Genomic DNA, 21847 nt, shown 5'->3' on the forward strand with positions numbered 1-21847 from the left:
AGTCTCTCTTTCTCGTTATTAAAGTTCCACTTCTTCCGTTTCAATGTTACTTTCTCATCAATTCTACTGAGATGAGTTTCAGCTGTTCCATGATGATCCCCTTTCAGCCTCCCGTTCTCCCCATTAACTTGGATACTGTGGGGAAATGTCTCTGTGCCTCTTTTTGCTTGTGGTCTGCTTGGTTGCCTATTTTCTTCACGTCGTCGTCTTCTCAGGTGTTCCGCTCTAGATGTTTTCTCACCATTGAGCTGGCAACGCTGTGGATATCCGGATGGTTTGCTGTTTTTGCAGCCTAGTGGAAGAAGTTGTTAACCCTATTTGATTATTCTGAGAATACGTGGTGTTTTTCTGAGGGCACCCTGCCCACCACAATGTTGCTGTGGTCATGCCACCACCGTCGGTTTCTCCATTTCTCCCTCTCGGTGGAGGCTGAATTTCCGGTCCTTTGCTCTCACTCCAAAAGCAGTTTCAAAGCTTGCGGGCTTCGTGGATCTCTGGGACTCTCGCTCTCAAGTGTTACGCTGCAAGGGGGCCTCAAATGTATGCGTCTCTCTGCATCAACTTGCGTCAGCGTCTCCTACGCTTCTGTTCTCCTTGTCCCAGTTAAATGGGAATTTCTGTTTAAAAGGGGACAGATCCTCTTTCTGGCTGGCAACAGTATATTTTAGTTTTCTCTTCACCAAAGTCTTTGGATTGTATACTGTTTTGTGCACTTGACATTCCCACGTATGCCATCATGGGATGAGAGTTAGGGGGTTCCTCACAGGAACGGGAGTCCTTGTCCCCAAAGGGGGAGTCTCTCCCAGTGAGGTCTCCCTTACCCAAACCCCTTGTGAAGGTGTTTAGGAGAGGGGTCACCTCCCTAGCCTCATGTCAGGTTCCTTGGTATTGGAGTCATGGTTATGTTATGTATGGTGTTGGTAGGGGCAAGTTAATGATGTTTCCTTGACTTAATGTTAGGCAGCTGACATTCTCTCAAAGCAAGATGGTGGATTGCCTGCTCAATAACTATTGGCTACTGGCTGCTATAGACCTTTGTGATACAGTTTGAAACCTCAGGAGAGGCTCGAAACTGCCTTTCATTCAGAACCAGCAAAAAAAAGGTTGCAACGCTTCAAGCTCCAGAGTAACCCTCAGAAACCAGAGAAAGGAAATCTCATATTACAGTTGTCAAACTACAGGAGGTGCCAAAGATCAACATAAACCACAGACAAGTGACATAAAGGAAAAATTGTTAAGGAAAAGCTTTAATTTGAAGTGACTGTTTGAAAACTGTCTGTACAGTAAGAACATTGATGCAAAAGGAAGTTTCTAGTCATTCTCTATTCCTTGAAAAAGATGATCAGTTCATATTTAGGTTATTGTATATAAGTTAGGAAGCAATATTAATTTGAGGCACGTAAGCTTCAACCTTTAAAGTAATGTCAGGACATTAGCGCGCGTGCAGCCCTAAAGAAGTGTTTTGTTTTCATTGCGCATTGAGTAAGCCGGCGTTAAAGAAAAGCACATTGCGGCGTGCCAATGCATTGTCGGCAAAGTGTAGAGAAGGCAGCGCTGTGGCGAAATCCAGTCATAGAAGTGGTGTAGTGGAAAATCGTGCATGGCGTGGTGCGGAAAAAAAATCAGCTGTGGAGACGGCGGCTCCATTGAAGTTGGATGCATGGAATCAGTGAAGAACTTCAGAGGGGTTTTCGTTTTCTCATGAGGCGTGTCAGTTTCAAGGTGTGCGATAAAATCAACATCAGGATAGTGCAAGAGTGCGCAAGTGAGGGCAGCGCTTAAACTAAGAAAGGACGACAACGCCAGTGAGTGTGAAAAGAATGTCAAGTTCAGGCTCAGAAGCATGATAGCAATGCAATTATAAGCAGTTAAGGCAGCAAGAGAAAACTATGTGCGTATAAAAAAATAGTTTACAAACTGTTAAAACAAAGGAAGTTTATCAGCCAGCTAAAAAAATGTAAATATTCAAGGCCAGTACAAAGTTAACAGATGTTTGTAAGTTTTGGAAACAAAAGACAGCAATGGACTCAACTTAGATGAGAGAGCAGAGGGAGTTTCATCAACAGAACTAAGAGTATTAAATGAAGACAAAACTTGGGTACAATATCTTATTAAGAACACTACAGCATTGCAGGTTGGAACTGTAAAGTGGTGACAAGAAGATAAGACAAGAATTCTTAAGCACCCAGATTGCCTCAAGGCTTAAAGCTGCGGTTGTCAGGTAATTGATGGGTGTAGGGATGAGGGGTACTATAAATTCAGTCTAGGTGAATATTTCGGATTATTAACCAAGGTTGTGTTATTTGCAGGTTTTCCAGTGTTCAAAAGTCAAAAGACACCAGAGGGAACCTGACCATGTGTTATTTTCTCCACTTACCTCATTCCCCCGATCTGGTCAGTCAAGCAGTTGTTCACCTGACTGCTGGAAGGACTGGTTTGGAGGACAGGTACGTCATTTAGGGGTCGCCAGAAGTTGCAACTGCGACCTGAGCACTCCCTTGCGACCTCTTAAAAAAAATAAAAGTTTGTTTTTTTGTTTTTGTAATGCAAGCTCCTGGGCTGTGGCCAGCACCATGAACAGGAGTACGACAAGTCTAACACGTTCAGCATTGACCCTAAGTAAGAAAGAATAGGAATACCAAATAATGTGTTTTTCTGGAATTCTATACAATAATTGCTAGACTCATTAAAGGTTTATTTCAGGCACACCTCAGCGGGTCAGTCACTGAATTAGTCTGTTCTAAAACGCCTCAACTCAGCCTTTCATCCTTCTGAGGTCGATAAATGAGTATCAACACAGGTTGGGTGATATTGGGTGTATATTTTGTCTATATAAACCGCTTAAGTGTAAGTACTATATAATAACACATCATTATCATTTGGTCATGGACGTCTGCTTGCATTCATAGGGCCTCATTACACCGACGGCGGTAAGGGTTAACGGTCACTGTTAATCGATACCGGTGACCGTTAACCCTTTCCGCCTTACTACGAGGTCCCTTTGCGGGTTGGAGAATTTAACGCCTGCTTTTTGCAGGCGTTAAAAACCAACCCGCAAAGGGACCAGGGAGCTAATTACGGTCCCGCAATTTGCGGTGCCGTAATTAGCACTGTAACAATCTATGTTCTTTTCAATTCCAAAGGAACGGTGATCACAGTCCTTACTGCAGATATCAGATAAACAACAAGACAACACTAACCTGGTCCAGTAGGAATTCGTAGAGCTGAATGGAAAGCTCACCTAACCTCCTCTCCCCGCGCCGGAGAAACCCAGGTCGAGGAGGGGAAGTCAGGGAAACCCTCGTGGGGGAGAAAACCCTGCCGTGCCTGGAACTCGGAAGAAGCGATGGGCGAGTCTTGATTCCCCAGGAGTGACTTCGGGAGTTGGACTTGCTATCGCGAATTATCCTGATGAGAGAAACCAGGTGGTGATTAGAGAAGGGAGAGATTGCGGAAGTAGAACTCTAGTGAACGATATACCTTTAATTCTGAATGTCTGTTGAGGAGATGTAGGACGGCTTGCACAGAGTTTGTAATCTGTTCAGCGCGTTGGAAAAAGTAACTCCCTGTCCATGCTGAAGAGACTGAAGGATGGAGAAAGGTTAGTGATGGAACGAATGAAAGGATATGTATGCTAGGGGGGGTACGGAACTATACGTACTGAAGAGTGTAGAACAAATGCCTCCGGTGTATGCGTGTGGAGAGCTGGTAGGGCGGAGGACCAAGGACAGAGGAGTCTGACACTGAGAAAAGGAGAGACGGTAGAAAGATTACGGAGTCTTTGGATAGTAAAGAGAGCTAGCCTAGAATAACGAACTTACGGTGCGTGGCCTCTGAAAACAGTAGCAACGCGCTGGACAGAAGACGCCGCCGAAGGAAATCCATTCTGCGAGGTTGGGGGCGGAGTCATCCGACACTCCCGGATTCGGAAGGCTGGTGCGCTGCTTTTCCTTGCTACCGCGTTGTTGGAGGAAGTAGAGGCGATGCATGAAACTCGTCTCCACCTGTGCCCGAAAGACCACGTGAGCCGCCCCCTAGAGGGAGCGGACGTGACAAGCACCTTCCCCATTCCCATTATGCCCTATGGGGAAAAAATGGGAATGGGGAAGGGCAATGGGGGAAGGGGGAATTACCGCCCCACCAACCTTGGAATAGGGCGGTAATTCCCCTTTCCACCAAGGCGGTGCGGGTATTTTACCGGAATGGACCAAGGTGCTAATAGCACCTTGGTCCACCGCCGTCCGTGTAATGAGGCCCATAGTAATTTGGTAATATGGGCCTATACACATTGATCTTAACGATACATATGGCGATCCATTCTTGTATGAAATGTTCATCACATTATAGTGATATCGTAACCATATTTTTCGTAGTGTACAATGCTATGTGATGCCACTTCCTGTTTTGTCAACGGGTGAAAGGTAGTGTTCCATCGCTTCCCGCGATATCACTTCAGGGTGGGGTCAAAATACATCACTTCCTGTGATGTCATTAGTGGGGTCAAGGGTCGTGTGATGTCACTTCCGCTACCCCTGACATTTTGGTGAAATGACGTCCCTGTTGGAGGACTGGGTGGGCTATCGTCTGCTCCTGCAGGATTTCAGCGTTAGGACCCGATACCTCACAGGGGTGGATGGGGTGTACGGTAAAGATTATATTGACTCTTGCACTGCTGTCCAAAAGTATAGCCTATGTGCTCATTTGAAGGAAGAACACACCCAATGGCAATGCAATTTCATGAGGTTCAGATTTAACGTATTGCCTGCAAGAGAAATTGTTACGCTCCCCTGGTCACTGCGGAGGCGTTGTGGCACAGTTGCAGTCCTCCCTGAACTTGAATCACCCCCTTCAGGCCACTCCCCCAGTAGAAAAGCTGTGAGCGGTGGTACGTGATGATACAACTCCTGCGTGGAGATAAGAGTGTGTGAGAGAGCAAATATGTGATTGTTGTATCTCTCTAACCCTTCACCCCAAAGTACGGTTTCTGTAAGCATACGCCGGCCCATAAAGCTCACCTGTGAATTATGGAAGATAAGCTCTATGTCCTGCTACTTCTGGCAAGGACGCGTCAAATGAGATCTAGTTCCTTCACTGATCCCTGATAAGGATTAGTCCAGTCCAGCCGCGACTATGCTTCTCTATTTATAATCGGTAAGTCTTTCTTGAGCTCTTGTGATGCTGTTCGTTCTCTTTAATGTCTGTATATGTTGCTCCTATTATGCCTGCAATAATGTCTCTCTTCTGTTTTCTTCCCTTAGATGGAAATGCGGCCTCAATGCAGCTGTATGGCGCAAGACGTGGCCGGTTGGAAGATGGATGCAACAGCAATGCTCGACAGCAGGTAAGATATGCTTTAAGGGAAAGAACGAAGTATGGCAAAGTGCAACCTTAAACTGACTGTTTTTTCGATGTCTAACCTTGTGTTCTGTTAGTCCTTGCAGGCGCTGCGGTCGACGATGGAGCGGGTCGTGCTGCGGTGCCAAGATGAAGATTTCGGCATTCCGGAAAGTGTAAAGATGAATACTTGGTTCGCGAAGAGATGTACAGGTAAGAACATCTTCCCCCAGTTGGTAAGTATGCTGGCAGGAAGCAGGATGTCCAGGAAGCAGGATCTTCAAAGGTAAGTCTGACCTCAGGCGACGGTGAACGTTACGCTGCTTGCAAGTGCAGAATAATGCAAAGCGTCTGTCTTGAGCATCGGGGCAGCTTATATAGCCGAGATCGTGGGCACGCCCATTAGGGCCGGTTTACCAGCCACACCCTGCCACTCCTAGAGAGTGAGCACGTGCAAAGGCAATCCATTAGCAGCCACACCCAAGAATACACTTGGGGCTGCTTAATGGATGGAATGTTCAAGGTTAATGCATCCTGCTTAATGGATGGAATGTTCAAGGTTAATGCATCTGAAGTGTTATGTCCATAATAAAAGCCTTTTGGTGTTAATTGGATGTTCTTGTTTACTTTTGTTCATGAGCCTGGCGCCAAGGGCGCCAGGACAGTGTCCACCCAGGTCTCCTGTGCATGCGACCCCTGTATGCCTGTGCCCCTGACTTCATGACCATGACAGAAATATGAAAAAATCATGGTGATTCAGGTTCTCCTAATCCATGGCCTGCTTTCTTCCTAACTGGTTGTGAACGTCTGCATCCGCAGGCGGGTAAGAAAAAGCAGACTAAAAATGAATCCTGCCCCTTTAAGAAACTTTAAGTTGGGGGGAATAAGTCATGTACGTGCGTCCCACTGCGTGCCAGTCCCACACCTCACCCCAACCCCTACCCCTAGTGGCGGATGTAATTAAGTGTATGCTTTAATGGAGAAGGTTGGATGGGTGTTGTGAAGGAGGAAGTGCATGGACAAAGAGAACCTGAATCACCATGAAGGTAATTCTTTCATTTCTCTTACATTCTGCTCTCCCTCCTTCCCAACTGTTTTGGACCAGACTACTGTTAGGCAAGATTGTGTGCAGTGCCCTTTGTGAGACTACAGCAACCTTGACCTACTGGAAATAGGAACCCAACCTTTGGTATAAGTCTGTACTACACAGGTTGGTAGTGTGGCTGAGCAGCCAGGGTTATCTCAAGAGGGGTCAATGTGAGCGGTAGAGTGGTTACACAGAGCTTCACAATGACAATTATTCAAATAAACTCTTACACTCTAGGTTTCTTGATTAAACAACTATTAATTTAACAGTCCGTTATATAAGCCTTCTTCAGAAGGGAGGAAAACATGTAACACTTCAAAATATACTTCAAATCACACTCTTACTTTCTCTGATCAGATGATATCCATTGGGGATGGTACACAGACACCTCCTACACCCTCAGGTGACTTCAATAGCTAGGACACTGTGGACATTGATTTATCACTGGTACATTTAGAGGAATACAGAGTTTGGTGCAAAGGTTAGATAGGGTAATAAAACAAAGTTTAACAAATAATTCATAAACTGGTAAGTACTTTCTGAACCCTCCAATGCAAAGTAAATTAACTTTTTCCTGGGGGAAACGTAAAGACACAAAGTCAGAGGTAAGAAGAGTCTCTCAGGGGGCCAGGACAGCCAATGTTAGTTGATCAATGTTTAGGGGAGCTGAAAATCTTCTTTTTAGGTAAGTAAAAGTCTAGTACAATGTTTTTAGAAAGGTTTGTAGAAATAAAATCACTTGAAGGGCCACAAGCTGGGAAGCGTGTGAGGGGCAAAGCTGTAAGCAACTCTGCAGGGTTAACCAAAACAAGTCTCAACTGAGAACAAGTAAGGCTACACCAGAAGAGGTAAGTCCTCTTAAACTGTACAGCACCTTTGGTTAGAAGAAATGGTTCCAGTTGGCTTATGTTCCTGTACAGCTCTGCAGATCCTGGTGTTCCTGGGCCTCAGTCGTGGGGACAAGAGGTTGGACTTCTGGGGACTCCTGCACTGCAATGGGAAGGTTGGCGGCAGCAATGGGCAAACTTCAATTCAGTGGCACTTCGCGGTTTCAGCTACTCACGTCTATAGCAAATAGACCCACTGCGGTCTCACTGATAGCACTCTGGACTTTCCTTGCATCTGGGTTCGAGCACTCTGTTGAGGTGGCTCAGGATTGGTCCTGCATCAAGGGAGTCTGGGGAATCTTCCAGAAACACGGGTCAGACTGAAAAACGATGTACTCGGTTTGGTGCTACTCTCCCTGGCACTTTGGTTCCAGCAGCAGTGGAAGTACAGCCAGCTCCGAGAGGATGTCCAAACGAGTTCATTTTGAGGTTGATTGGTCCCACCAACCCAAGGGAAGAAGTCGTCCTTGCAGGGCTCATCTAGTCGAAACAAATTCAGAGCTTCAGCACAACAGCATGCCTTAACCAGGCAAACCAAAGGTCCAGGAATTGCAGCAGGTGTCCCTTCCAAGTTCTTCTTTGGATTCCTTCGTCCAGTGGTCGACTCTGCCTTCCAAGCCAAAAGCCTCACCTTTTATGCAGGGTTCTGCCATTCATTCCAGCCTAGCTGTCAATCCCACAGCAGGGTGGCTGTCCTCCAAGGACAGCCAGCCAATCACTTTTGGGTGCATTCCTGTAACCAAGGGGATTACGCACAGGGAGTTTTGGGTACCTACCTCACTTCCTGCCCCTGCCAGACATACTGCAGTCAGAGGCGGGCTTCATTTGTGAATCCCGCCAAAAACAAAACAAACAAAGGGACCAAACCTGGTTTGGCGCGGAGGGTAAATCTCAAGAAGGACCTTTCCAACAAGAAATGTCGAAAAAAGACCAGGGAATTTTTGACAAAATGGGCACCCATGGGTACCTTACTGTAGCTGCAATTGCAGCCTGTGGTAAAAACACACAATGGTAGTAAAATTAAACCACTGCCACCAGCCATTAATTGTAGAAAGGGTAAAAATAAAATGCTACATGAGAAACTAGACAAAGGGGATACTAAGTAACCCCTCCAGCACCCTATAGTAAGATAGTGTGTGTTGGGTCTAGAAAGTTACAAAATGCCAGTAAAGTCAATTTCACTTCACTGCTCTTGGAAACAGTAGTTTTACAAGAGAAGGTATTTAAACCTTTGGGAAATCTAAGAGACTTCTCTGTGCCACTGCACTGAAAGTGCTGTGTGTCACAATGTAAAGATGCTGCCTATGGAATTTTAAAGACTCCAAAGTCAAAAGAAACAGAGTCTAAATCACATAAAAATACATGAGAAATAAAAAAGTCCTGAAGTCCAGCAAAAAGAGCTGGGGGTCTAAGGTAGAGGGGAATTAGCACATTTCTGAGAATTCTCCCTAACAACTACAAAGCCTCAATATCAATAAGGGTAAGGAGACATCATAAACGCGATTCAAGCCAACAAGTTGTGGAGCACCTCGGCCAAATTTGACATCTTTCCTGGAGGATGCACCCATAGCGTAGTGTTTGCAAAAAGCAAGTGGAGTAGCTCAAGTGGCAGCCCTACACATTTTTGCGATGGGGACATGCCTAACAAAGACTACTGATGCTGCCTTGGCTCTTGTGGAATGAGCCAAAAGTCTCTACAGAACCGTGATCCCTTTCACATCGTAAGCCTTTGCCATACAAGAAACAGCCCACACGGCAATAGAAACTTTAGCAGCCTTATTACCAGGGCAAAGACCACGGTAAGTAATAAAAAGCTGGTCTAATATCCCAAATGGTTTTGTTCTCTCTAAATAGAATTTAAGAGTTTTCGATACGTCCAGATAATATAATATTTCCTCAGCTGCAGAAGCATGCGGTATGGGATGAAAAACTGGAAGGAACATTTATTGATTTAGGTGGAAACCTGAAACCACCTTAGGTAAAAAAAAAGATGGTACTGTACGAGGGACTTCCTTATCCTAGTGAAAAATTAAATAAGGTTCATTTGGTGATGGAGCCTGGAGCTCTCCTATCCTCTTAGCTGATATAATGGATACAAAAAAAGCTGTCTTCCTTGTCAAAAGATCTAAATCGCAGGATGCCGTTGGTTCGAAAGGCTTGTACGTTAGAGCCGAAAAAAATATATTCAGATCCCACTGAGGTGGCGGTTCGCGGAAACATGGATGCAAACGAAGAAGGCCTTCAAAGTGCCTCCGAATAGCCTCATTTGACAGAGAAAAGAATTTTTGCTCTCTATTCAAATATGCACCAATAGCAGACAAATAATGCTTGCAAATATCAATCTTACTCCTGTAGATACCAAATAGGGCATGAAAGACATAATGTCATCAAATGACGCTTTTAGCGGGTTCAGACCGCAGTCTAGGGCCCAATGGCAGAAACGCAACCATTTGCTCCGATATTATTTTCATGTTGAAGCTTTCCTGAAAGCTGTCAATCTTCAGATTTTGTTCTGATTATTGGAGATGGGCAGAGGTAAGTTCCTTATGAACCAAGCATTCAATTTCAGCAATTGAGGAGATGGGTGAAGCACCTGCCCCTTCTGTCGAGTCAGAAGATCTTCCGAGGTCAGTAGATCTAAATTCGATGTCCTGCTAGTTCCAAAAGATCAGGAAACCCAATCTGGCGAGGCCAGAATGGGGCTACAAGAATCATCATTAGATTCAGAGAAAACCTGAACTTCAATAACGTCTTGTGAATCAAGCGAGTGGAGGTGAATGCATAAAGTGTTTTGTTTGATCAGTCCAGCTGAAGGGCGCCTCTCAAAGAATTACAACCGGCCCTCCCTCGAAGCAAACCCAAGGACATAGAGCATTGTACTGGGTGGCAAAGAGGTCCACTGCTGGATGACCCCACTTTTGAATTTTCATAGTTACGACTGACATTTTCAGTTCTCACTTGTGTGGAGCGGATTCTAGCCTGATGAGCTTGTCCGCTAAAACTTTCTTCTTTCTTTCCAGATGGGACGCCAACAGGAAAATGTGTTCTCCATGGCCCAATACCATACTTTCACTGCGAGGACAAACCGAGGAAGAGAACAAGTTACCCCCTGTTTGTTGACATAAAACATTGCAGTGGTATTGTCCATAAGTACTTTGACCACCTTTCCCGGAAGGGCTCTTAATTCCAAGACATTTAGGTGATCTCTTTTCTTGGGCTGACCAAAGACCATGAGCCGTCAGATCTTGACAATGGGCTTCCCACCAGTACTCTGATGAGTCTGTTGTTATCACCATCTGATGTTTAGGGGCTTAAAAGGGAAATGTGATCATCCAGTTCTCCGGATTGTTCCGCCATATCAGGTAATCCTGTATGTAACTTGGGTTTGGAATGTTCATATCCTGCGAATCCAATCGCTGGTTCCAGTTGCAAGATACCACTGACAGGTTCTCATTCAAAGCCTTGCGTAGGGACTAGGTTGATGCAAGAAGCCATCAGCCCCAAAAGCCTTTCGAACCACCATGCCGAAAGAACTTGATGCGTATTGAACACTGCGACCACCTGCTGAATTGCTGACACCCTTCTGATGGTGGAAAGGCCTTTTCTAGAGTAGTATCTAGTACCACTCCCAGAAACTGAATCCTTTGAGAAGGAATGAGTTTTGACTTTTCAATGTTTACTGAAAATCCTAAATCGTAAAGTGTGTCACATTTCAGTGCCATTTTCTTAAACAACTCCTCTGGAGATATCACTTTCAATAGCCAATTGTCGAGGTACGGATACAGTTGCACCATCTTCAATCGAAGGTGAGCTGCAAAAGCCCCAAGGGGCTGAATTGAGCACGAACAGGAGGCAAGTGTACTGGTAATGCAACTTCCCCATTGTGAACCTCAGATTCTGCGGTGTTCCTTGAATATGGGATTATGAAGTTAAGCATCTTGAAGGTCTATGGATGCCATCCAGTCATTGTGCTGGAGAGCCGTGAAGATCTGGGGCACAGTAACCATGTGGAAAGTCTCCACCAGCAGAAATTGGTTCAGATCGCAAAGATCCAGAATTGGACGTGGATGAGTTCTACCTGTCTTTTTTTTAATTATAAAATAATGAGATTAATACTTCTGACCCAATTCTTCTTCTGGAACCAATTCTATTGCTCCCAAAACACATTTTTTTTAAATTGCTTTTAAAAGTTGCAGAGATGATTTTAGGAACTTTGGAGGAATCGATAGAAGTGTAGCAGGAAGGGCCAGGGAGTGCACCACAAACACAGAATTTAAAGCATTTGGTTATGAAATGTCCTGCTCTTCTTACACTACGATCTATGCACTTTTACAATTGGTTCACAGTATGGATTTTATTGATGTTGAAAATGTATGCCAGGGCATACTGTATGGAAAACAGGTTTCTATTATTTTATCCGTATTTACATTTCTTGTTAGTTTCTTGGGAAACAAAAACGTTTAAATGTTTAATGATAAGGAATTAACGTGACACTCATACATTTAAAGGAATTACTTCATTGTATGTATTGATTAATGTGTATCTATGTAATATTAGTAAAAGATAAATATTTTGTTTTTTTAATCAAAACAAAAAGAAAACCACTCCTCAACGGTGCTTTCTTCTACTCTGAAATCATGTGTGTTTGGATGCTTTACTCTGCTCCTTCCATGATTTCTAGGCCTTTAAAATCTCTGGCTTGGATTCTAAAGATGAGCCTTTATAAAATATGACCAGAGACTAATGGAAGGTCCTTGATGTGGGTAATCAGTTGCAGGAGAGACACTTTCCAAGACTCCGCAATCAACGAGGTAGGAGTAGTTGACATTGAAGGTATGATTGGTTTTGCTGGTGGGATACTTGTTGATGGTGCGGACAGTAACCAAGACTTTCTCCCTGATGAAGCGGACACACGTTGTGGATGAAGGAATTATGATGGAGGTTTTAGAAATGGGAGCTTTTTAAATGTTGGGTAACTCAACATAGGATCATCCAGCTTTGTCAATGAGATCACAGTTGACAGGGCACCCACTGTGGACAGGGTCTGGATCCACTCACTCCCGCTCTCTCTTCGCACAGATCAAACCTACCCGAGCTTCAGACGTAACATACAGAAATGACTGAGAACCAATGACTTCACACCCTGGGACCTAATCTCAAGAATAATGTACTTAGTTTACCACCTTTCTAAGCATTTATACTGAATACCTGAATGATTACCTAGCTTTTGCCTTCTATGTACTTTCACTCCGCTGTTCTCCCTACTTTGACTACCATGCAACCTATGTGTATCTGTAATACTGTAACTCCTTTATACTTGTAATATTATACTGCTCTCCCTAACCGTATGTACCTTCAACACTGTAACTGCACCATTGTAACTGAAATCTCTGTAACCTAAGCCTAACGCCTACATGTACTGCCTGTGCCCTGTTACCTTCGGGTTTGGTGCGCCATACAAATAAACAAACATCTACCTCCCTCTTTAGACATCTTACGATGATTTCAGGATGGGGTGGAAACCAGATAACTACAATGAGTTCCATTGACTGCTGCAGGATGAGAAGTTGCTTTCACTCACATAACTTGAAGAAAAATAGTTTAGTAAGACAATGAAATCTCAGAATACTGAGGACTTCCAATCACACAACATGCAGTTAAGACTGAAGGAGGCTTCTGGAGGAGGAGCGTAAGGCTATCCATTTAATTTGTTAGGGAGTAAATGACGCTAAATGAGGTCGATAGGCTACTAGGTTAAGTTTCTCAACTTTAGTACTCAATTTTAGTAAATTGAGAGTGGGAAAATCGCAAAGGATACATTTAAATTAGGTATGCCATAAGACCTAAGGTTAGCAAATACTACAAATTTGGAATTATAAGGAAGTAAGGTTTTAAATGAAGGGCATGTACAGAGACCAGTGTGCAGGTTGAGGAATCTATCCATGGAACTAAAATGGATACATGCAATAGGAATTTACTTGAAGGTGGAACGAGGCCAATTAGTGATGTTTCAGTGTACTGTAAAGTGGCATGACTGGGGCTAGAGTGGAAAGAAATGGGTAAGCAGACACTCAGCATTGCAGCAATATTGCATGGCTAGCTGGTGCTTGGTAATAGGTGCAGAAGATAGGTAGGCAGAGACAGAACTAAAATGTCCACAGTGCAAACTCGCAGCTTGTGCAGATTCTGATCCGAATTGCTACTGCAATTTGGCTCAATTGCCATCAATATTCTTTACTGACAGAGCACTAGATCTACAAGCTAATTCTCCCTGCACATAAATTGCTTTAAAGCTACTGTATAAAACCTTGACACAAAACACTAGCAAATCCTCTTTATAAAATGTATGAATGACCTGCAAATTCCATGTCTATGCCCGGTGAAAATCACAACTTCTTTATTTCCTTTATCAACCATTCAGCAGACCAGTTCAATGTTCAGCACTCAAACAAGTTTCTTCACTTTTTTTATTAATGTCCTACTACAGGATGAGAAAGTCAATGAAAAGACTAGACAGGTTTAGTAGGAAAAAAGATTTCATAGAAACAAAAAAAAAATCATCTTTATCCCACCTTGCGTAGAAGTGCTGTGATCCTCTCCCTGCTGTTGTAGAATGGAGAGTTGACCCAGATGATGCGGATAAGACTGAGGATGTGGAGGTATTTGCTTGGAATCTCCTTGGGCTTCAGTTCAGCCAGTTCCTCGTAGGGGGCTTTCAGAATGGACAGAAATTTGAGGTTGGACTGAGCCTGTTGGGATCCATCCTATTAAAGGGAAAAAGGAGAAAAGGAGGTGAAATCAATCATATGGCTTCAAGATGGAAAACATTTGTCACTGTAGCAGCATGAAATATAGTAGGGGGTTACACATTTTGTCAGAGGGTTAGGCTCTACATCACACAGTGCTGGCTGGGAAGTTGCCCCCTCACATATCCTACATACTCATTTCCACTTCAGAAAGATTTCTTACTGAAGTGTGTGTGGGTGTTATGGTATATTTGTGAAAGATAAAGATTAGTGACTATCTTATTTGGTACAGATTCACATTCTAATGCACCAAACACTACGTTCAGGAATCTGTGTAAAGTCATCCACTCAGGTGCAAGAAGGGCTTGAACGATGGAGTGAGACAGCAGTCTTCACAATCAGTTTCTTTCTCATACATAATGTTGGCTAGATTGTCAATGGCTTAGATAAACCACAGAAAAGTATAGCGTAGTTCCTTAAGGTTTGCTAAGATTTGAAGTTTTCTCAGGGAGTTTATGGTGGCTCTGTACCTTAGGGATTCTATAACCTACACATGGGATCCCTCAATCCTAGTCGAGGCGTCCATACTCCCCACAATGATCTGAGATTTGGACCAATGTATGGCAAGCCCCACTATCGAAATAAGTAAGGGAGAGCCAAAAGGTCATAGCCTTCTCTAGCTCTCGTGGACTTTCTAAAAGGACCTTGCTTGATTTGATGTTAATATTTCTGCGTTCTGATGTTTACTCACCTCCTCTATCTCCACCCGTCTCACTCCCTCTCTTCTCAATCCCCATTCCACTTCCTCTCACAACTCCTCTCTCTATACTTTAAAAAAAATCTTTATGGTGTTTTAGTTCGTTAAGAACCTTTCAAAAATCAGCAACATTCACAGTTAAAATGTAAACAATCAAATGGAAAACCATACATATAAAAAAATTATACAGACATATAATCAGTCCTAAAAAAAAATCCTATACAATTCTTTTAAATATTTAACCAAACGTGATAAAGTTCCAAATGCATAGAGACCGAGTTAGTATTCAGGCAGTAGGTCCATGTGTCTTTGGTTTGTGTTGAATCGCAGTTATCGACCAAATTGCCTAATGTGGTCATATAAAGAGAACCCAGTTTAGGACATACTGTGAACACGTGTCTTGCAGTCTCTAAATTATCAGGACACATACAAAGTCAACAGAATCTGTTATCTCACGAGAGTTATCACTTAGCGCCCCAAATTGATTGTAAAGGAAGTTGATTGGTGCAGACTCGTAGATTACTTTTCCATATACCCCAGTGGGTGGGAATCTTTTTCCACACTCACAGGATATCCTCTTTGAAAATATTTTGGCAATAAAATAAGTGCTTATTGTTTCTGGTTTACCCTAGGGGGTCCCCTTTGAACTTTCTCTGGCTAACCTTGAGAGAACTACCGTTCCCAAGGGTAGAAAGGACTTTTGGATCCCTTTTAAATTTTATTGAGACCAGCCCCCTCCCATCTTATGTGGAGTGCTGGGGAGATACTGAGACAAACTTACCTTCAATTGTTGGTGGCAGTAATATCTTTCATTAATTCGGTGCACCTTCACCACAGGCTCTTTGCGCAGCCCTGGTAAAGGTACCCATGGGTGATCATTTTACCAAAATGGCCCGTCTTGTTTTTTTGCCATTTTAGTGTTCCTTGTCCTTTCGTGTTCCTTCCACTGACATCCAGGGTGGGAAATTCCTTTGTGTCATTTTTATCTTCGGTGGGTGTCATGTGGACTACACACTCAGGCTCCAGAGAGTCTGAAGGCAGGAAGCGAGGAATGAGTTGCAAACTCTGCAGCCCTTTGTCTTCCAGCCTGAGTGCGAGATTCCAGCTTAAACTGGAAGGCTGGCTGTCCTGAAAGGATTGCCAACCCCCCCAAGTTTGAATGTTGCAAGGCTATTTGATTGGCTGGGTTTCTGCCTAAGTGTCCGATCCTGGAAGCTGAAGAGGTAGTCGACCACTGGAAACAAAACCGAAGAGGACGATGAAGGAAAGGCAGCTGAGACGATTTCCAGTGACCAGAGAGCCTGCTGTATAACCGGAGCCTATAACACTGAGGAGGAAAAGAGGGAGGAAAAGCCTGTGCTGGACCACCCTCAAGAGGAGGTCAACAACCTTTAGAACTAAACATACAGGTTCGACAGGTATCTTGTTTGAATTCGACGTAGGTAACCTCGGGTCAACAAACGGGTTGAGAGAAAAAGGCCTGCCCTTATTCCATTAAATCAATAGGCAATTTGTAGAAAAATATACAATTTTATTAATATTCACAAGAAAGGATCATAAGAATCTATACAAAGATAATACACTCACTGAAGAGTATAGCAGTATATTTGAAGAGATTGTAAAGACATTGAGTAGTTCAGGGAGGGAGAACAATATAGTTTGCTGATTGTCAAATTAACCCTCCTTGTTTCTTCAGTGTTAGCAATAATGGACAAGGAAAAAGAGGAACATCAGTGCAATGACATAGATAAAACCGTCAGTCTTGGGTGTACAGGACAGAGCAATATAGCTCTCCTACAAGTTTGAGGTATTATGCACATAAAGTGTCATGTGCAAGTGCAATTACTCAAAAATTTAAACAAAGTAACACCGGGTTTTCTCAAACATACACAGCATTCTCTCGTTCAACACATCTCATACACACCCGTCTCAACATACAATTATCCAACATGTTTCTTTCCGTCAACCACTCAACAAAAAGAGGGGGTATAAACAAAAAATGAAAGAAAATTCGTCAGGGAACTGTCACGTCTATGTCGGTCATTTGTGCACTAAGTAAAACACGAGAACACACAGATTAATTGATTCACTCGTGATACAATCCTATCAGTGCCTATATAGAAGTACAAATAATGGCATAAGAACAATGTGCCACTCTAGTATTCCTATAGGGTGTATATCCACAGCCACAACCCCTTGTTGAAACGATTAGTTACCTACGGAAAAAGAAAAACAAGAAGGACAATTAGAACATAGTCCAAATGCCCTACCAAACTAACCAGTATATAATTTACCAGTTGCAAGTTTTTTTCAATTTTTTTACAAAAATAACTCAATTTGGCTAAAAGAAAAAGTGTTCACCAATCAACACCACCAGCTGACATCAGTACAACACTGAGGTCCGAGTCTACAGTGGGTGCCCATCACTACCGTTACCACCCCGGGTAACTATTCCTACAAACATGCCTCTGTTCCTGTGCCCCAGCTAGTACACCACTTTACAAATGTGTGGGGCAGGTGCTTACCATCCGAAGGATGGTCCAGGAGGCTCAACTGCACTCTCACGTGGGCAGTTTGACCGAATGGAACACACACCATGCGTAGAGATCCTCTGCTGCGGGATATTTTCAACCAGAATGTGCTTGGGCATCAAACAACTATTCTCTTCTGTAACAAGGTGGAAACACACAACACATAAGTGGACCTCAATAGGTCTATTTCCCAAAGCAATAGGGAGAAGAAGAAGGGAAACTCTAACGTAATCCTTCTGCGATCCGGGTTGCATGACAATTACCTTTTTAAGCAGAATTCCATCCATAAATGGGTAGAGTTGTCTCGGCCTGGGGGATCCCAATAATGAGGAAAAAGGGGGAACGAGAAGCCTTGGAGTCCAAATTTCCTACAGCATGCTTAATGCAGGGTCTAGGACGTGTAGACACTAGCAGAGAAACAGGAAGAGAAACACATGGGGAAGGAGAAAAAGAGAGAGATATGCGGGTGAGTCTAGACCTCGCGGGTGCTCATTAACGAAAACGCATACAACTAGCTGCTGTTTTTTACCTTGCTGCAGTCGGGCTTCTTTTCGTACAGTTCCGTCTTCCGGTATGTGACATGATTGTGGCTGGAAGTGCAAATCTATCCGCCCTACGCTGTCCTTTATGCAGGAAGTGGAAATTGACAGAGCATTATGATTGGTTCAGTCACGTGACATTCTTGGATGTATCCGCGCGAAAACCCCATTCGGATTCCTATCGCGTATCTAGTGTCATGTGCTATTTCACGTGACGTCCATGTCCCTGCTTGTTTACGTCCACAACAGTGATAACATAGTGAACGTAATCGCGCTATAACGTAACAGGAGTATGAAACATCCTGAACTGTACACAAGCCATACTCGGCATCGGCCCTACCAGATGCGTGCCGCCCATAAACAACTCACCCACCCCATGCGTTAGGTAGGCACGGTAACCAACGCTCGATTACACATGGCACATCGTAACCTCCCGCGGCATAACCAGAGTCTGCTGTAGACCGTCCTTCCAATCGACCTGGGGATCCCGAAATGGACCACCCCAACCGAGAGCCTGGTGAAACCCACTAGACTCTAGGAGACCTGCATTTTGAGCCATCCCATGCCATAATGCAACCTTGCAGGGCTGCAATACCCAATACCCTGGGACCTCGAGCCATTGTGTGGTGCATGGTCTTCATAATTCCGAATCTCGCTGAAACTTTGTGGGCACCCTGCTGTAAATCCAGAGACACGAATCTGAGAGCTGGGCCTTTGTAACAACAAGAATCCGAACATTGATATTCTATATTCTTCTGTGCTCCAGAAAAGCCAAATTTCTGTAAAGCTTTGGGGTGTTTTCTGTGATTAGGAGCCCACTCATTCAGTTCACCGAGGCCCCTGCGGAGTCCTCCTAGGGTGTCTTCTGTGAAGCCACTGGACCCTCAACTAACTCTAAAGTAAAGTACTTACTTGTTCTAACAGTCTTCCTTAGGAACTCTGACTTTTGCTACTTAAAAACCTGTTCTGACACTGCCTGTTGGACACTAGACCCTAGTGACCCCCCTTCTGCCACTGAGAACACTCATGCTCCAAGAATAAGGGGAAGACTTTTAAAGGATTGGGACTTTTGCCTAGAAAAGAGAAGAACAAGTTACTTTCTTACCTGGTAATGTTCTTTCGATGGGATGTTCCTCCGACGTATTCCTTATCTTTGATGTTACCCATTCCAGCTTGCTGGCCTCGGAAAAAATGTTCAGTACAGGGCGCTGTGCGTCGACGTCCCTCGAGTCGGTGTCCCTCAACAGCCTCTGTATCGGCGCCGACGTCATTGTGCGCATAAATAGACTTGTGCATCGTCCGTTGCTCAGTTCCGTTTTGAAGCTTAAATTTGCTTGCATGAATTGATTATTGACCTTGAAGGAGCGTAAGCTGCAACTACAAGGGAAGTTTTACTGCGGGGATGGATGGGAGGGGCGATAAGGAATACTTCGGAGGCAATACTAGGCAATTCCTTATCTTTGATAGAATCCCATATCAGTAGTGTAAAGAGAAGGTGGGAGTAAAAATTGAATATTTCCATTTAAGAATGTACAGAATGCAACACAGCTTTCCCAAATCTTGTCTCCTGGCTAGAGGAGGAATCCAGGCTGTGCAATTTGGTAAAGGTATGTGTGGACGACCATGTGGCAGCCGCACATATGTCTCGAATGGGAACCCCTCTTTGGAGAGCCGGCGAGGCTGCGATACCCCTGGTTGAATGAGCCCTAAGATGTTGAGGGGGTTCTTTTCCTGCCAATTTGTAGTATTCTAGAATGGTTAAAATGATCCATCTTGAAATGGTCTGTTTCGTGATTGGTAATCCTAATTTATGTCCTGCATATCCTACAAACAGTTGGTCAGCTTGCCTTATCCTACCAAGTCTGCTAATATAAAAACTCAAGGCATGCCTTGGATCCAGCCTGTGTAATCTTTCTTCCTCTTTCCCTGTATGAGGAGGAGGACAGAACGAAGGTAAAGTTATTTTCTGAGTAATGTGGAATTCAGAGACCACCTTTGGGAGAAAATTAGGCTTCACTTGTAAAACAACCTTGTCTTTATGGAAGATTGTATGAGGAGGTTTGCAAGATAGAGCTTGTAATTTGCTCACTCTTCTGGCAGATGTTAGAGCCACTAGAAAAACTGTTTTAAGAGTGAGAAATCTTAATGAACAAGAATGGAGTGGTTCAAAAGGAGTACCCATCAGAAATTTTAAGACTAGACTTAGGTCCCACAATGGAACTTGAAAATGCTTTGGGGGATAAACATTAGTTAACCCTTTCAAAAATTGGATTACCAAGGGTAATTTGAAATATGAAGGCTCCTCAGCAGTACGCTTAAAGATTGACAGTGCTGCGAGATAGCCCTCGATCGTACCAATTTGAAGACCTGAATTTGCTATTAAAGCAAGAAAGATAACACCATTGGTGTATTGCATGAAAAGGGTTCAATATTCTTTTCTCTACACGAGCTGGAAAATTTGTTGCAACGGCAGCGGTATAAAGTTTTTGTTGCTGGCCTTCTGGCTGAAAGCAACACCTCCATGATGTCATCCGGGAGATCCCAATCCTTGTATCTCAACCTTTCAGAAACCAAGCGTGAAGGTTGAAGGTTCTGATGTCTGGATGGAGAACCTGACCGATCCTCTCTTTGCGGTAGACGAATTGGAGGGCAGATGGACATGTCCAGAAGGTCCGGGTACCACGTTCTCCTGGCCCAATCCGGGGCAATTAGGATCATGGTTTACTGGAATCTTCTCAACCTCCTGATCATTTGAGGAATGACAGGGACTGGAGGAAACGCGTACAGGAGTGGAAACTCCCAGTCCACTACGAACGCGTCTCCTAGAGCTCCTCTCAGGGGAAATTCCCTTGAACAAAACTGATCGTACTTCCTGTTGATGCTGGTGGTGAACAGATCTACTTGAGGGGTTCCCCAAAGGGTGAAGATCTCTTGAAGGACTTCCTGAGCTAACTCCCACTCATGGGAAATTGTACTCTGCCTGCTCAGAGCGTCCTCCGTCAAGTTCACCTTCTCTCCGGCTAGGTGAACTGCTGATAGAGAGATTCCTTCTTGAATTGTCCAAAACCAGAGCTGCATTGCCTCTTTGCACAGTGGCAGTGACCCTACGTCTCATCTTTTGTTGAGGTAGTGCATGGCCACTGTGTTGTCTGTCATTATCAGGTTGATATGTAGTCTGGAGACCAACGACCGCTGATGGTCAAGTCGTTGGAATGGGCTCCCCACCCCGTGAGTGAGGCATCCGTGACTACGGTTATCTCCGGCCATGGTTGCCAAAACTGTTCTCCTTTCAAGATGTTCTCCTGACAAGCCCACCACTGAAGGTCTCGAGCTACTCTGTCTGGGACTTGAAGGAGATCTGACATCCTTCCTGAGAATTGCGACCATTGGGTTCTTAGTGCCCACTGGAGGAATCGCATTCTCAGACGAGCCTCTGGCACTAGCAAGATGCAGGATGCCATGAGGCCTAGCAACTCAAAAAGTCAAAGGCTGGTAGACGTTGGGCATTCTGAAACTTGGTGACCATCTGTAGAATATCTTGAGTCCTCACCTCTGCTGGCAAGGCTTTTCCCAGGGAAGTGTCCAGTACTGCTCCAATGAACTGGAGTCTCTGTGATGGTATCATCTGTGACTTCTTTAAGTTGAGGGAGAAGCCCAGCTTGTGAAGGAAGTGGCAGACCTAATCTAGCTGGATTTGAGCTTGTTCTGAAGATACCGCTCTGATCAACCAATCGACAGGTAGGGGTAGACATGGATCCTTTCCTTCCTTAGACTTGCAGCCACTACCGACATTAGCTTGGTAAAGACCCTCGGGCGGAGATCAGCCCAAATGGCAGAACTCGAAATTGATAGTGAGAGTTGCCAATTGCGAACCACAGGTATTTCCTGTGTTTGAGATGGATTGGCACATGGAAATAAGCATCCTGAAGGTGTAGAGATACCAACCAGTCCTGAAGCTGGAGGGCC

The 21847-nt window shown here is 44.2% G+C and overlaps 1 protein-coding gene across 1 annotated transcript in view; it reads right to left on the minus strand.

The window, feature by feature from the left end:
- Positions 1–21847, minus strand: part of DNAH2 (dynein axonemal heavy chain 2) — a 3498763-nt gene that overhangs the window by 3189533 nt on the left and 287383 nt on the right. Inside the window, exon 8 of the mRNA XM_069646273.1 lies at positions 13881–14072. Within this exon, the coding sequence (XP_069502374.1) occupies positions 13881–14072 (192 nt within the window). The remainder of the gene's footprint in view (positions 1–13880; positions 14073–21847) is intronic.

This window comes from Ambystoma mexicanum, chromosome 1p (genome assembly GCF_040938575.1).
Source record: "Ambystoma mexicanum isolate Mex_15411 chromosome 1p, UKY_AmexF1_1, whole genome shotgun sequence".
In the NCBI taxonomy this organism is placed as follows: Eukaryota; Metazoa; Chordata; class Amphibia; order Caudata; family Ambystomatidae; genus Ambystoma; species Ambystoma mexicanum.